At 47.8% G+C, this 16,394-nt stretch overlaps 5 protein-coding genes across 5 annotated transcripts; 2 read left to right on the top strand and 3 right to left on the bottom strand.

The window, feature by feature from the left end:
- Positions 1 to 219: 219 nt before the first annotated feature.
- Positions 220 to 1,401, top strand: M438DRAFT_340101 (uncharacterized protein; the record flags this gene model as incomplete). The annotated part of the gene is made up of 1 exon (XM_029904286.1): positions 220 to 1,401. One exon carries the CDS (start codon positions 220 to 222, stop codon positions 1,399 to 1,401), a length of 1,182 nt encoding a protein of 393 aa, XP_029755226.1.
- A 1,297-nt stretch (positions 1,402 to 2,698) lies between these two features.
- On the bottom strand, positions 2,699 to 3,472 carry M438DRAFT_340100 (uncharacterized protein; the record flags this gene model as incomplete). The annotated part of the gene is made up of 1 exon (XM_029904285.1): positions 2,699 to 3,472. One exon carries the CDS (start codon positions 3,470 to 3,472, stop codon positions 2,699 to 2,701), a length of 774 nt encoding a protein of 257 aa, XP_029755225.1.
- A 1,239-nt stretch (positions 3,473 to 4,711) lies between these two features.
- Positions 4,712 to 5,611, top strand: M438DRAFT_378469 (uncharacterized protein; the record flags this gene model as incomplete). Its single annotated transcript, XM_029908819.1, has 1 exon — positions 4,712 to 5,611. The coding sequence occupies one exon, from the start codon at positions 4,712 to 4,714 to the stop codon at positions 5,609 to 5,611; it is 900 nt and encodes a 299-aa protein (XP_029755224.1).
- A 3,372-nt stretch (positions 5,612 to 8,983) lies between these two features.
- M438DRAFT_340098 (uncharacterized protein) lies at positions 8,984 to 9,292 on the bottom strand (the record flags this gene model as incomplete). The annotated part of the gene is made up of 1 exon (XM_029904284.1): positions 8,984 to 9,292. One exon carries the CDS (start codon positions 9,290 to 9,292, stop codon positions 8,984 to 8,986), a length of 309 nt encoding a protein of 102 aa, XP_029755223.1.
- Positions 9,293 to 14,575: 5,283 nt separating this feature from the next.
- M438DRAFT_359964 (uncharacterized protein) lies at positions 14,576 to 16,126 on the bottom strand (the record flags this gene model as incomplete). Its single annotated transcript, XM_029907389.1, has 4 exons — positions 14,576 to 15,392; positions 15,449 to 15,689; positions 15,741 to 15,826; positions 15,876 to 16,126. 4 exons carry the CDS (start codon positions 16,124 to 16,126, stop codon positions 14,576 to 14,578), a joined length of 1,395 nt encoding a protein of 464 aa, XP_029755222.1.
- Positions 16,127 to 16,394: the final 268 nt, after the last annotated feature.

Raw genomic sequence — 16,394 nt, 5'->3', positions numbered from 1 at the left:
TTGCTCCCTTTCGCAGCGAACGCGCTTTCCTTGTCTGCTCAACACCACGCCGAGACAGACAATGCATGGTTCTACCGATTTGGCTGGAATTTCTTTCGATCCGATCCAAGTCAGACTGCCCATGAAGCGAGAGCAAACTATTTATATCTTCATATCATCTTTCTGAGATACAGCAATTCAACAACCCCAACCAACACAGGATCAGGAACAGTATCCAAAATGTGTCTCGGAGAAAATCGCACCACGCAGTGCGCCAACTGCAACATCAAGACCTTTGAGAAGTTCATTTGGCTCGGCTGTGCTTCTGGTAAGCAAAGCCCCCCTTCCGACTGGACTGAACTGAATGCTACCTGCCCATCCACTGTTATCGACACGGTTCGTTTGAATAGATGCACTGGATGCGAGATCGCTCTCCGTGAGATGCAGCTCAACATTCCTGATCCTGCCAACAATCCTGGCCCTGCTCGATCTTTCCATCCTGAGGATCCCACTTGTTCTCATCCTCCCCTTCCCACTTACGACTGGTCTCAAACTATGGCTATGACATGCACTCCAAGAGCTGACACCCCAACTTCCGCTACCAACCAGTCCCCTGTTGACACCACGACTAAGTCTACTGACAAGCTCAGCAAGATCTCAAGACTTGGTGCTCCTCTCAAACGTATGCTCTCTCGTAGAGCTCGTACTAGACCCTCGCGTGCTTCAAGTCCCACTTCGAGTGTTTATCCTACTAGCTCTGGCAAACATCAAGCTCTCAACTCCGCCAGCCGCTCTGTCCCCACTCCTCAGCCCCAATTCATCCAAACCCCTCGAGGTCCTCATGCCAACCCTCTTCGCAGTAATCCTGTTGACCCTAACATCTTCCGTCCGACCAACGTCCAGGTCGTTCCTGAGTACTCTCCCAATCTCCCAGGCTATGAGCAATCTCAAGCCTCCGAACAGCCACCTTCCTTTCTCATTGCCAGAGCTGCTGACGATTGCGATCTCTGGGATGCCTCTACAGCCGCTGCCGACTGGCAGCGTGCCTTTCAGAACTATGACCGCGGTGTTCAGCCCCGTCTCAACACCCTCGTTGCCCGCGCCAATCGCATCACCACACCCAACACCGCCTTAAACCTCCTCTCCCTCATCGCCGCAGAACTGGACCGCATCCGCACAGACGCCGAAAGAATTGCCGTCTTCTCCTTGAGAACCGAATCCGACAACTTCCACATCCTGTCCAATTATGAAACACTTCTTACCACTGCTGACAGTCAAAACAGAATGCAGAGTAGGATTATAGGGATGGAGGAGTTGTATGGTAGGTTGACAACTAGTGCTGACTACATGATTCAGTTTGTCGCTTATCGTATGAATGCTTATCTCGCACACGCTGAGAAGGTTATTAGCGAGCTTGAATAGAGGTAGACGCTTCTTGATCGTTTCTAATCGTGTTCAGATTGAGTAGGGCAGGTTCCCTAATATATCTCACTCTTCGTTATTTCGTGAACAGGATAGAGCAGGAACTCTATCTGACGAGCAGCGCACACAGCTGCTGGCAATACAATTTTTACAATCATGAATCATCCGTGTCCATCATTCCTTCATCAGTGAACGTGCAAATTATCAAACAACATCGAATAGTCCCACTCAATTGACCAGTAAATAAGAAAGTGAACCAGATATCCGACCCCGTGATCCTTGCCTGCCCGCCAAGTAACTACCCAATCCCACATAAACCCACGGAATGACTTTATTCCCCGTAGGCGGTTCTATGGTGTGGTGGCTTGCCATCCACTCCAGTCGCATCGGTTCGATCCCAGGCTGAGCCGTCTACGACTGATCATTCCGATTTACCAATTGATCCGTGCCCGCTCGAGCGAAATAAAGACGGTTGGTAGAAAGGGGTGGGAGGTCTTTTTTGCCTTTTTGCTTCACGTAGAGGTTGTGATGATTTGACTTGGTTTGAATTGTTATGAAGGTGCGCGCCGAGGTTTGGTTTTTGCTTCACTTTGAGATGATTTTGGTTGTGATATGTGCGCCGATGATCATTCACTTGATCACACAAAGAAACATGTATGCAAGAAATAGTCAATGACAAAATGAGCCAAGTGAAACATCGTCAAGTGAAAGCCTCAATTCAGCCTCTACGTATACAAGCCCCCAAGTTGGATCAAATCCCTGTAGCGGTCCTATGGTGTGGTGGCTTGTCCTCCATCCAGTGCATCGGTTCGATCCCAGGCTGGGCCGCTACTGTCAATCATTCTGATTTACCAATTGATCCGTGAGTCGTCCGGGCGAATATAAAGACGATTGGTAGAAAGGTGTGGGAGATATTTTTTTGCTCGTCGTTGCACTGGACAGTGCGTCCGTCTAGCTTTGCTTGTTCTCTCTTTTGGCGGTTCTTTTAAGTGGAGGACATACTGAATTGGATCCCTCTACAATAATGAGCATCTTATGTCAAACAATCTTACCTTATAACATGCACATCAAAAAAACATGTTCACGTAAACGAGGAGGCACTGGCACAAGAGAAGTTGTTTTATGTTTTCATTGGATCAAGCTTACTTTGAGATTGATTGTGGTTTCTATTTTGTATGACATATGTTGGCCCAAGATAACAGAGTGTGAGATTGAATTGACCTACCGTAGCATGGAGAAGGTGAGCCTTTTCAATCAAATAACAAGTAGATCAAAAGCTACGCAGCAGGTCAGCTGTCTACCAAAGATTCAAGAAAGCTTCAGCAGCAGCAATGTCAGCGACAAACTCATCAGCCTCGAGCTGATCAAGAGCAGCAGCAATAACAGGCACATAGCCCGAAAACCTACCAACATTGTAATCGACATCATAGTGAACGTGGAAAGTGGTCAAATTACAGTACAACTCCATCATCTCAGCAGTCATGTCCTCGACATTCTTTGCGTTGATTTCAGCAGTAACACCAGTAATATTGAGGACTTCGGAAAGCTTCTCTTCAGTCTCAATAGCACGAGTGTTCTCGGAGTCGAGCCAGCTTTGCCAGCAGTCGCATTCGAGCATGATGAGCTCGATGACCTGTTTGAGAGCGGTGGCCTGAGGGGAGTTCTTGAGAGTAACAGCGCGGTCGATCAGATTGCCCATGGCCTCAGCGAACGGTCCAATGGACGAGACGGCACGTGTGTACCAGGCCCCGGTCATGACGGAAGCTCGACCAACAGAGTAGTAAAGGGTAGGAACAGCAGTAGAAGGATCAATGACCTCGCTGTCGTAGTCAGAGTCGGATTGAAAGCTGCGGACGGAGTCGGAGTCGGAGTCTGAGGAAGAGTCAGTGGCAAAGTCAGAGCACTCATCGCATCGAGAAATAATGTGAGTTGACCAACTGATGATAGAGTCTTCACGGGCGGCCCAGCCGGATCTGGCATGTTCACCTGTGGCACAGCCAAGATAAGCATGAATCTCCTCTTCAGAGCCACAGGCGCTGCATTCGACAACGACAATCGAGCCTACACACATGTTGAAGCGGGCTTTTCGAGGTGCTTGTGGATGTAGTGTTTTCGGTATGCTGTTCGAGTTCGTCAACGAGCTCTTGCAGGATAGTCCTTTGGCGATGGGTGACTGAACAAAAGATGACTCGAAAGTAGGATAAGTAGTCTTAGAAACGGAATGCGAATAGCATAAGACATTCGAAAAACAACAATGAAACCTCGAGGACAAAAAAAAGAAGCGAGGTTCTAGAGAAAGAGGCGTGTAGTCTCAAAGAAAGAGTGTTTCACACTGACAAGGAAGTTAGAGCGAGAGGCTTTGATACCTTTGTCCAAAGCTTTTCTGTGACCTTTCAGCGTACGGTGTGGCTTTGTTCGAGACGAAACACTCTATGTCTATCATCGAATATATATTCGAAGGTCTCAGACAAATTGGTCTCACCAGATCAGACATTCGCTTCCACTCTCCTCTCCACTTACCAAGTTATCCAATTTCGCTTCCAACCAACCACAATCATGACGACACAATACGAACCCAAGACCATCGGTCTTTTCGGATACTCTGTTTCTCTCAAAACACCGGACGCAAAGCTAGACTTGTCTCAGTGCAAAGTGCCTGGTGCATGGCTCGAAGATGAGCCACTCCAAATCCCTGGAGCATGGGTCGAATGTGATGATGATGACTGGTGCCAGCACATTCTGTGCTGGGTCGAGACTGTGTTCGGCTTTGAACATTACTGCAGCCGTCACAAGAACGAAGATGAAGTTATCGAGATCTTCTTATCAGGGCTGGAACTCTGAACAAATTATTACTTTTTTTTCTAAACCCTCTTACGTATTATTCTGTGTGCCTTTCGTTTCATGTGATTTGTGATGTCAGCAAGCTAAGACGTCCAGAATAGGGTGTATACTCTGCAAGAAGCTGCAATGTTTCAGACTGGTCAACAAGTCGAATCGATATTTGCCTGTTCTCTACTGCCAGCTGTTGGTGATGCATGAGGCTGTATCGTGTTTCTCGGCACCTCCTGATTGAGAAGATAAAGGTTACCTTTTCATGAGGATCTACAGAAATGGAACGAAGAAGCCAAACAAAGAAAAAGACTTTGACAAAGCTTTCTCTGCAATGAACAAAGAGCACAAAGCCATTGTCAGTGCTGAATCCTTTTCCGATATATCTCGAAGCGTGAACTCTGTCAACTTGAAAATCAAATCACAACACTAACTTACAAACTCGTGCAGGCACGACCAATAACTAAGTACAACTGATATCATGTGTGGACAGACTGTCATGGTCTACGAGTGCCGCTGTGGTCAAATTTCTAGAGAGAAGATGCCGCCACGCATCTGCAGGCTAGCTTGCGAGGTTCAGCAGAGTCCTCTGACGATTCATCTCTATCGGCCGTGTCAAAAGTGTCGCAACGCCAATCCAAACATGTCTCCGTACCTTCATCGAGAGTCTGCAAATCCGACAGAGCTTCGCAATAAGCCACTCCCAGGTATCCCAGGTCCTGGACTAGCAGAGGGACCGCCACCGAGCTACGAACACGTCTGTGAACACGTGCCGACTTATACTCGGGCTGCTGCTGAAGAGCGACCGGTCGCCTTTGACGATGTGATGTCCGCTCTCCTCAATTTTAACCCAGGCCAGGTCGTGAGCTCTTGGCACGCGTTCCGAGCATTGCAACTCTCGCTTCTATCTCCTCTTTGTGCGCAAGTTCAAGATCTCCAGCGTCGAATTACTAGGATTAGACCTCGAGTCCACCGACTTGAAGACATTGGCCAGTGTGATGAGATAATTATCAGGCTAGCTCGCGAGCAGAAAGTGCTCGATACTGCACTTCAGTGGGGGCAAAGACACCTCGATGCTGCACTTGTCCTGAAATATGGTTTAGACAAATCTCGTGACGCTGCAGACCAAGCTGCTCGAGCAGGAAATCACATCGAGGCCACCTCCCACGTCCGAGCTGCCGCTGAGCACGCCGACAAACTTCTTGAAGTTTCAATACAGCTGTCGAGGCCAGGCCGCCAGCCTCAACCCTTGCACACAAGTATAAAGACGCAGCTTGATGTACTTCAGACAGTCATCCAAACTCTAGGATCAAGGGCGGCATCGAGGGTATGGGCTTTTGTGCAAATTGTCTCTCGCTCCAACTACGAAGTCCACTACTAACGCTGATGCAGGCGCGAAGTATCTGTTATCAATGGCTTGGTGGTGGCCAGGATTACGGTTATATTACCTGTCAAGTCATCAATTTCCACCCTCTGGCCTGTTTAAAAAGAGTCTCTTGCAGCAAAACATTCTTCTTCTTCCAACGACTACTCCACTAACATGTCGACTTTCCCTGGGCTTGAAGAGATATACATCGCTCGAAACCTTCCTTCACCGACCTCATGAACGCAAACAAAGCCTTCCACCCGGACGTGAACGGCAAACTCAACTCCACGACCTACACGCGCGGCAACCGTAGAGAGCACTCACGTCTGTGAATCCTCATCATAACGCTACCTTCTACCCTTGCCGGCGAAGAACACGTCAGCACGCGTTGCATGCTTACCGTTGCGGAAAAGGTACCTCGCTGCGACACGGGATTGGAGAGTTGTTGTAATCCCGGTCATGTTCTCGAACTGAGCACGGGATAAAGAAGGAGGTGCCTGTTTTTTGAACCTACTTTGCCATATTAGTGTCGCCGAGGAACGAAAAGGTAGCACTCGTTGCATGCAACCCGTGTGGATACAGGTACCTCGCGGCACGACGGGAGTGAGAAGTTGTCGCAAGTCCGGTCATGTTGTCGGCCTTCACCTGCGACAAGAAAGAAGGAGATTCCTGTCCTTTGCATCATTCAAGTCTCGTTGATAATTGGGGCCCGACGAGGACACGAGGTAGTGAGTTGAGTACTAAAGTTGCTGAGATATCCTCTTAGTATATCTGGACCGTCGAAGGTGTTTGTAGTCAATAATCAATCTTCTGATAACATGTTCTCGCATCTGTAATAGATGACATTTTTCGATTTGACTAGCCAGTACGACATGTAGGTAAACCGCGGTGAGGCTCACTGATGGTAGCAGGTGGTTGAGATTCGATGTCACGATAGATTACTGCTCCATCATCGTGAGACACTCCTCTGCCAACTTCCTGCCTTCGAATGGAAGAGAGCTACGCTCGCTTCTCAACTCGGACAAGAACTGCTGCCATTCGTTCCAGTGTTAAATCATGGTCTGACAAGGAGAAGCCATGTGTCTGCCGCGCGTATTGTATCTAGATCCGCGCAGTGTCGTCCGCTTCTCGGAGTCCAGCTCCGCCTTCAGCCGACTTCCAGCAACCTTCAGCCAAGCATGGACTTGGATGATAAAACAGTCGAGTCCGGGACGTCTGGAGCAGATCAGGCTTGAAGCTGCATAGCCCCATCTTACAGGTATACCCGTGATCCCGCGAAGAAACATCTCAGCTTCCGCTGCGCCTCTGTTGGTGAAGTAGCCGTATAGCTTGGCTTTCTCCTCGGTAGGCCAATGTTCCCAGTCTGCCATGAAAGTGCAGCCTGTACAGATCGGACCACATCGCTGCCCAGCCAGGAAGTTGCGGCCAGTCTAATCTTTGTAATGGAAGCATTGACTGTATGGCAAGCAGGAGCTCTACTAGCTTCTGGCGATCGGCAGGCAGTTCAATCAAAGCTGTGCTTAGCAAGCCCCACGGTCTGTAAAGTGTTGCAAAAGTGTCTTGCTCTTGTAGGACTGGACTTGTGAATTTTTCCGCCGCTTGTTGGGCGTTCCAATCAACCTTTAAGTAGTCACCCAAGACTTTCGCCTCATCCGGGTGGCAACCGTCGCCAGCTTCAAGCTCTTCTCTCGTCAATGCGATTGGAAAGTCTCTGCCAACACGACTTGAGTCTTGGTGTCCATCATTATCCCTGGAGTTTACAGAGCACAACCAGAACAGGAACAGGGCAATTGTTTTTGAGATTCCTCAAGATCAGCCTATCTGTACTTTTGCGGTAAGCCTTTCTGTCGGGCCTTTGCCTCGAGATTTTGATCAATGAACTATGATTTCTTTCCAGGTCGAAGCATGACCATACTCTAAACATTCCTTGCTATCCATCAAGTTTGGAACACAATCATGTTCTACTTGAGGGCTCAAGATCTCTGGTATGACTGACCCATCTCCCTGCTTACTCTCATTACCTTCTGCTCGCTTGTCCTACAGGTTTCCTGCACCAATGCGACAGCGGTAGTAACGCTCGCAAAAGGGAATGAGGAAGGTGATGAACTCCACGAATCTTTTTCATCCTTTCCTTTATCCAAGTTTCGTCTCGTCTGGTATGTATGCACTCCTTCTTCTATTCTTGGTCTCTAGCTTGCAATGGATCGAGCCTATATGTTGCTCAACATATAGATTAATGGTGTAGAATGTGCTTCTCGTGGAAAGTGGCATATATATAGAGGTTATCAAACGGGGATGTGTTGTTTAGAACATATATCATGGGGTTATTGACTCTAGAACGCAGTTGGATTAGAAACGTCTATTTACATCGTTATATGTACACTTAATCTGCTAAATCTATCGTGTTACACTACAGCTCTCTAGGCTTAACGGAAGGTGCGAATGTTCTGTGTTAGACTTATAGGGGATCATTTGTTGTTGTACAACATTTCCGAAGCTCTGATAATCTTAAAAGCTTCTTCTGTAGATTGTACGTATTCCTAATACAATACTAAACGACCAACCAAGCCATTGTTTAAGACCCAAACCTAGACTTCACGATTGCCAGTCTAGATTCATCTCGATCACCATCTTTGTAGGTGAGGACAGGACGAGACAGGAAGAGATATCGATCAGGTTAATGATTTCCTTAACACTGTAGCATTATCCTTCGTAGCTCGATCCTTAAAGTGCAAGAGAGTCTAATGAGATGGTTGCCTTGCGAGGACTTACAGACCCCCTTCCCTTGTTCCGCCCTTAAAACTCCTAGAGCCTAAGAAGACATAGATCTTAGCAAGCGCGGTGATGACTATGTAAACATTGGCAGCTAAGAATGGAGGCTTCAGTATAGCATTGAGTGTTCCTTGTTTACAAACTTCTTAGCTATTCTCACACGACTCGAACTCACAATACTAGAACGAACTTACTTTAGATGATATCCTTATCTGATTAGTTGATGTTTGTACGACATCATGTGCACGACTGAACGTAATGTGAGCAAAATAGACTATGGTCAATCACGCCCCTCCCAGAAGTCGAACTGCTTAGATACAGCTGTGATAAGGCATACAAGTGACATTCCCTTACAGATTTTGGTTATCCTATCACTACAGTCGAGTCGATATTCGCGTACTCTGAAACGGTACCAGCTCTCATGAACATCCAAAATGAGGTATGGTTCAGCAAAGGCAAAAGAAACAATAGGTCAATAATTACCAACTCCCATGCTGTTACTCTCACATTTCTCCGTCAACCTCAGCTTGGAAAGCCCAGATAGAGTACATTGGAACGCGCATGACTCCACAGACCTGTGCTTCTTCTTTCTGTTCACCTTTGTCACCGTAGACTTCAGAGGTCGAGTAGTTGATATCTAGAAATTCCAGGACAGAAGCCTTGATGGCCTTGATATCGTGTGTGGGCAGTCACATCGCGAGAGTTGTTCTCGGCTTGCTGAGATTCAGCTCGATCTTGAAGAGTAGCCTCGCCACGAGTCTTCTGAGTTGTATCATGGGAAGAGTTTTGATGGGAAGTGGATTGAGGAATACCGGTTGAACCGTTGGTAGATTGGAGACCTCTGTGCTTGGCTGCGGTCGCTGGTGCCCTGCTCAGTGGCAGGCTCGCCCTTGATCTGAGGATCTTGCTGATTGTGGTGGACATCTAGTGAGCCGCCGGCTGCCTCGAAGAGATCATTGCCGCGGCCTGGGAAAGCCTTTTCCTTCTCGATCTTGTCCGCGATGTCATTTTAGGATTGAAGTTCGACAGTGGACTTGTCGTCCCCGGAGTCAGTGCCTCGAATTGACTTGTCGATCGACGATTGAGTGGTCTTACCATACATGTCCCAAGCAGTGGGTCGTATACGGTGATGAGAGTCGCGGCTCTCACCATGGCCTTGATGAATGGATATAGACGCGAATTTTGTGCAAAGCTGAGTACGTCGACATCGCTGGGCGTGTGACGTAGCTTCGTGAGCTTACGGCCTCGATGTTGAGTTTTGCTTTCAGCTCTGCTTTGATTTCGCTAAGGAGGTGGCGAGGTTTCTCAAAGTAGCAAAATTTGTTGGAAGCTGAGGTATACTTGCTAGGGAGTTCGTCGACTCCCAATCATGGAAGAGCTTGGGTAGAGCAGTCCGGATCAGAGCGACTCAGACGCGTCTTATATACAACACTGATCATGCTTCGAGGTATGCTCCATGTAGTTCGGAGCGTCGAAGCGCGTGTCCGTTTTAAACCTTGTTACTGCACGAGTCGTGCTGGGAGAACTCCGTGAATTTCGAAGCGGAAGGCAAGCTGGACATCTTGATCTTTCGTGTCATGAGGACGCAAAGGTCTTCACGGTGATCTACATGTGTTACTCATAGTGTAGTGTCAAGTTTTGGTGATCTGCTTGACGATTCTGCAAGGAGGGGCACGCTCCCCAATGTATAGCTCAGTCTGATGCGCAGAATTATTAGAATCATGAGAGCCTTGAGCTTCCGAACGCTGTATGCTTACCTAAGCTGTGATCATTGAACTCTTGGACATGGTTACCGTTTTCATATGATAGATATTGTCGACACGTGATTATCGTGGCGAGAAGAAGAGAGAGGAAGAAAGAAGAGAGGGTATTTAGAGTGCACACACGAGCTTCGGAAAAGCTTTTATCAGAACAATGATGAGATGAGCAACAGCCTCTGCAGTGACCTTCGCGGTATGATGAGCTAGAGATACTGGAGGTTGAAGAATTCTATTATATTGCAACGAACTTATAACCGATACCGATCAGGATAGAGCGACCTAAGGGTAGGCAGTGTTGCGAGCGCGACCGAACGGGGGATTGTCCTGAGGTTGATGGGCGTGCTTTGGCGGTGGAGAGCAATTCATTCATATAAATTGTAGCCTACATTTCAGTGTGATCTCAAAGGGTTTTCTCGCTGCGCATAATATAGAGAAACTGCTGTTTCAGGCTTTCGATGGCAGGTCTCACGTGTGAGATGCACCTATTCATCCAGAATACATTGCGGGTGGAGTCAGCCGTCTCCCCAAGGATGCAAGTGATTTTGTTCCAACTTCCTTGTACTCGGTGATCCTCGTATGCTTCAGATCATCGAGGAGGTATTCTGCGACATCTCTGGCCCAGACTGTATCATCTCTTAACTTCTCGAGCATCTTAGGCCCGCTCCTGTCGAGCCATCGCAGCGGCTCATGCTGTTCCTCTGGAACACCTTCCCATGATTAAGGTGCGTCTTCGGGGTATTGAACGGCCTCGTCGACGTCCTAAGCAGAGGCTGGAGCCTAGAGCAACATCTTCACTGTTGACCTCGTACGGAACACCAAGTGTTGGGTGATATCTCATGGTCATTTCGTGTTCATAGTCGTCATGAAAGCGTAATATAGTAGCGCGGTTTTAACTGTTTGACGGGACCTTGTTCTTTTGCCTTGTCAACCCACGCAAGATTTTACAGGCGCCCTTGGTGATTGTGAATCGCTCTTCCAGCCATTGGATGGCGACGTTGAGTCGCTTGACAACCCCAGAAGCTTCTTTCATCTCCACCGCCTTTCGTGCCTTTGTTTGATGGAGTATCGGTAGGCTCATAAGGACCTTGGATACCTCGTGGTTGTCGTGATGCAGGCACACCTTAAGTAGGTTGAGGTAGTGTAGGCATCGGGGATAGTTTGCCAGGATATCTTCTGCCAGTAAGACTTGCTCCAAGCGGAGTTTGCAGTGCAATGATACGAGTTGTCTTGGATCTTGTGATAGGCGTTGTCACACCGAGCCGGCGATGATGTTGACCTATCCTCCACTTCTGGGCTCTAGAGTCGTCAAGTGTAACATACAACATGCTTTGCTTGAGATTCTGGCAGAGCAGCATTTGGTGGCCCTCATATTACTCCTGTCATTATCCTAAGCGGTCTCGGTGATAGCGTAGACCCTCCGATGAGGCGGGATTGGCTTTCGAGCCTTGATCCATATATGATGTACTCATGCGCGTCGAAAGTCTCCAGACGCGCGTCGCGACACATCAACATTCGACCTCTGATCTTTCCATGTACATAACACAACCAATTCTACATCAATTTTCTCCAATGTCGTATCAAAATGATGGTAGAGAGACCCCTCTCGATGTTCGTATAGCGATAATTACCGCTATCTCGTTGTGTGGATGGTCGGCGAGCCGTTTCGCGCGCGAGGCCGATACGAAGATTCACCACTCCGTCGTCTCTTAAATCTACAACCACGCAGTTAATAGTGCTTAGATTGCTCTGAAAATTGAGTATGTCCCTGCCTGGCATATCCTTACTCAATTCGCACAACTACTGGCCCGATCCGGTCGCCCCTCGTCGTTGAATCAAGACCAACATTCGTCGCTTCGCTAGGCGTTTTTGGATAAACCCTACAAGAGTTTCGCAGAGGTTGCTTAAGACTCTTAAAACCTCCCTATCTTAGCTAAAACAGCATAAAGAATTGCACGTCAACCCTCTCCTAGAAGGCCCTATCGAATTGTTAAGAGAAAGAGACCTAAGAAACCAACTCTGAAGCTAATAGACGAAAAACTACGCCAAAAATACTCCCGATGGCTTCTTAATACTATTAAAGGGAAGAAGGGCTACGTACTACTTCGTAGAGCTATTTTTGTTATGTTAGATGAGACCCCTATTGCCTTCGGGGGTCCTACTCGCTATGTAGAATATCTCTCTGTTCTAGAGGGTACAGATGCTAATAAAATGCCGCCAAAACAAGAGGATTCTCACCCTAAGTTTACTCTTTAAGTTCTAGCCGCCTGTTCCACTGATTTAACTATTAAAAGGCCTGTCAAATGCTTTACTAAGGAAGATTAAATGGAAAAGGAAGATATAGCAGGTAAACTAAAGCGCTGCCATGCACAGGCTATTAAAGATTCTAAGAAGCTTATTACTTAAGCTAAAATCAAAGGAACGGACGCCTAGAAAACGGTTAAAGAAGCTAATGAGCGCATGTATGCTTAGCATAAGAAGGATCTCGAGGAAGGCAAGAAGAACACACCTAAGACTAAGCATAAGTTGAAGCTAGAGAAGGTCTTTAAGGTGGATGAGAAGATGTTTAAAAGGACCGCCAAAAAGGGAATGGATTTCGCGTAGTATTGCTACAACTAGCTACTTTTAGATCTTTATCCCTACTACTATAGGGTAAAGCAGGCCAATCCTAACTGTGATGTCTACCTTATAGAGGACAATTTAGGTGCTCATACAAGGGCAAGGGAATTTTTGAAGGGATTTAAGCTTTAGGAAGGGATTCTCTTTGCACTACACCCTAGCAATAGTCCTAACCTCTACCCTATCGAAAGGGTATTCGATGCCTTCGAGGATGCCTTATAAGGCTACAAACTAAGTAGTGCATTAGATGAAGCAAAGGAACGAGCTAGAGAAGCGGTTATCTAGCATTAGAAGAACGCCGAAACGTTCGGGCAACGAATGGAAGACATGACGGATCTAGCTAAATTGGTCAAGAAGGCGAAGCTGTGTATCGCTGACAAGGGGGGGAACAGTTTCCATGGGTAATTACCTACAAAATAAGCTATGAATTGACTGTATACGACTACTAGTTGTTAAGATACTCGTCGTCGAAGAAGGGGGGGGTGAAATTGCGCCCGACGCTCGGACGTCTGGAGACTTTCGACGCGCATGAGTAGGGCGAGGCTGTTTTCGATGCCTTGATGGGCCATCAAGTGCATCAAACGGGGAGTTGCTGAAGGACCCAATTCTTCATCTCCGCCATGCCGACAACTTCAGTGTCAACTGAGATCTCAAACAGCTCTAAATGTCAATGATTGTGCTTTCGATGCCAGTAATTCATCTTCTGTTTGGTTTAGGCCCGTTACGGAAATTGTTGCGCGGATATGTGCGCTTCTTTATGTTGTCGATTGCCATGTTACCATCTTGAGCCTTACGTCCGATGTGATCGTTGAACATCTCCCGGACGATACAGTGTCGACTTTCGAAATTCGATCCTGTGCTGATAGTACTCAGGGCAATCTTCAAGGTCGGCAGAGAAAAGTCGCGAGATTCCTCCTTCGGTCGTGCCCTGTCCAATACGACTACCACTCTCGCTATGATCAACGTTGGCTGGCGTCAATTCACACAGTAGGGTCTAACAAACAAATCTATCGCAACGAAGCAGTAGTCACTGCGAATCTGGCGGGTTCGACCATTTGCCGCATTCATCTCTCTTATGCATCTGTTTATGATCATGATGTTGACGCGGAGTGTAATGAAGCAGTCTCCACCTGTATAATGCTTTATATAGGCCTCGACTTCCTAAAGTTGTTCGGCAAGTCTCGAGAGAGCGGTTTGATTATTTCTATTAGGAGCGAGTCTGAGGGCCCAGAGTCTTTAAGAAGCTAATAGAAGTCTATCGTCAAGCGTTAGACGAAAGAACAAAGGTTGCCTGCTGGAGCTTTTAGACATTAACAGTATAAGTCTTCTTGCCTGGGGTTCTCCTGAGCCTTGCAAAGCGCGCAGCATTCCCAGTAATTAACTACCCAAATGACTAGCTTTGAGGTATATATACAAGAGTTAGGATTGGCTGTATTCTCAAGGTAGGGTGAATGCCTTCTTGGTCATATAGATTGATTACAATTAGCCGTATCTCGTTCCTTCATTAATCTACCAAAGGGGAAGGACTAGTATCTTCTTCTTGAGAACCTTAGTCTGCACTGACAGTCGCAGATCCCTTCTTTCATCTTTCTGCTTGCTCTAACGATATGCGCGATGCAGCTCTCAGTAATCCCTCTTCAATGGAATTCAATGGCTGGGTACTAGCTCGAGTTCTGTCAAGAGCTGGAACGAAATCCGTGGAGCAAGACACAGTAGTGAAGCTGCTGATGGACCTGTTCAAAGCGATGTAGAAACATATAGTAGCCTGTGTGACGACCTCAGAACCAACAGCAATCGTTGTGAGTGGACACGCTCTACTTGATAGAGAGCATCATCTGGTGGCCCTATTAATACTCTCGTCGTTGCCCTGGGCGGCGCCGGTGATACCGTAGATCCTGCGATGAGGAGGGATCGCCTGTTGAAACTTGGTGCCGTATCTGACGTGAGGCGGGACATTCTTCGATGCCTTGATACCGTACTTGGCGTGGGGAGCGACTCCCTTCAATCCTGTGCAAAGTGCTACAGTAGTGTGAACATTGAGGCCTGGGGTAGAACGGTCGGTACCATACAGAATGGCAGCCTCTGTGATCGCTTTGTCATCAGCAGCAGGAGTGACTGTATTGTGAAAGTGCTCAAGTGTAGTCGAGGGGGTATTGGACAAGAGAGAGGGGCGGTTTGAGGGGGTTAGAGGAACCTGTGACCCAATCCAGCTGCTCCCCTCGCCTGAGCTGCTATGCTTAGGTGCCTTTTCAGAAGTGACCTGGTCGATGTAGTTTCTCGAGAAGACTGGGAGCTGGTGGATGATCCACCACTGCATTTCATGCATGGGAATCACTTCGGAATCCACTGAAATACTGAATATTTCAGGCGGACATCTATTATGTTTGTAGTGCTCGTAGTCCAGCTTTTCGGTGGCGTTTGGTCCACGGAAATTGCTTCGAGGATACGTCGCCTTTTTGCGGTTGTTGATGGCGATCTTACCATCCTGAGCTTTACGGTCGATGTGGTCGTTAAACATCTCGCGTACAATAGCGTGACGGGTCTCGATCTTGAGCGCGTAGTTCTCCATGTAGTCGCACAAATCGATGGAGAACAGCTTTGATATGCCACCCTCGGTCGTACCTCTTCCGATCTTGCCTCCGCCCTCGCTGCGAAAAAGTTAGTTGATGTTCACCAGAATGATTGCGCGACGTGGAATACGCACAAGTCTATTGCGATGAAGCAAAAATCATCGCGGATCTTGCGGGTACGACCGTCAGCGGCCTCCAGACGGTGAATACATTGGAGAATAGCCTCCACGTTCGCGCAGAGTGTGATATGAGAATCTCCTCCGGCGCAATGTCTGACCGCTGCCTCATTGCGCTCTCGTTGGACCTCTGACTGGCCTTCGAGCTCGTTTTGAGTCGTGTATGCTACGCCCACCATGTCGGCAGCTTCGCCAAGGTCTGTTGATAGATTAGCTATTGTTCTTATCTTGAGAAAACATCTCTCCTCACTGTGTTTTTCTTTGCCGGAAAAGCCCTTTGGGTATCTATCGCGAAACCACTGTTGGACGTCGATGACATATGCGAAATGCTTGTTCCTTGGATTAGGGTCAGTATTGTACGACAGGACAAGGGAACTTCTCTTACGTGTCAATCTCTAGTTCGATCATTTTTGCCTCGTCTCCACCCTCTAAGCTTCCTCTGTCCCAATACAGGAGGCAGTTCTTCAGCTCAGGAGTTGAGGTCGAGTCCTTGGGATCCTCTGCTGTGATGATGTCGACAAAATCAAGAAGAGGGATGGTGTCCTTTTCGGTCACAGCATACCCCCATGGGAGGAGAGCTTTCTGCGCAGCCTCCTTGCCTTTTGACTTGTTCTTACTTCTGCGATAGAGCGGCATGATGAGTTTGATGGATCTGTGGCTTGGAGGAGGGTCGGATGAGAATGAGTTGCGTATGCGGAAAAGGTGAGACAGAAGAGAGAAGCAAGGATATGCGTCGAGAGAGGCTCACTTGGGAACAATAACAATCGGGTGCGCCTCGCTGGCGCCGGGGCTCGGGACCAAGCACCGGGTCAAAGCTTTTCCCGGGTCATCGACGACGACATCATCGTTCCGAACAAGAGTCGATAGCCAATCATCTTTTCTTGTCCTGTCTCATCGACTTGCT

The sequence above is a fragment of the Aureobasidium pullulans genome, assembly GCF_000721785.1.
Source record: "Aureobasidium pullulans EXF-150 unplaced genomic scaffold scaffold_37, whole genome shotgun sequence".
Lineage (NCBI taxonomy): Eukaryota > Fungi > Ascomycota > Dothideomycetes > Dothideales > Saccotheciaceae > Aureobasidium > Aureobasidium pullulans.
The sequence above is the reverse complement of the archived record's forward strand: the minus strand, read 5'-3'. Positions and strand labels throughout refer to the sequence as shown.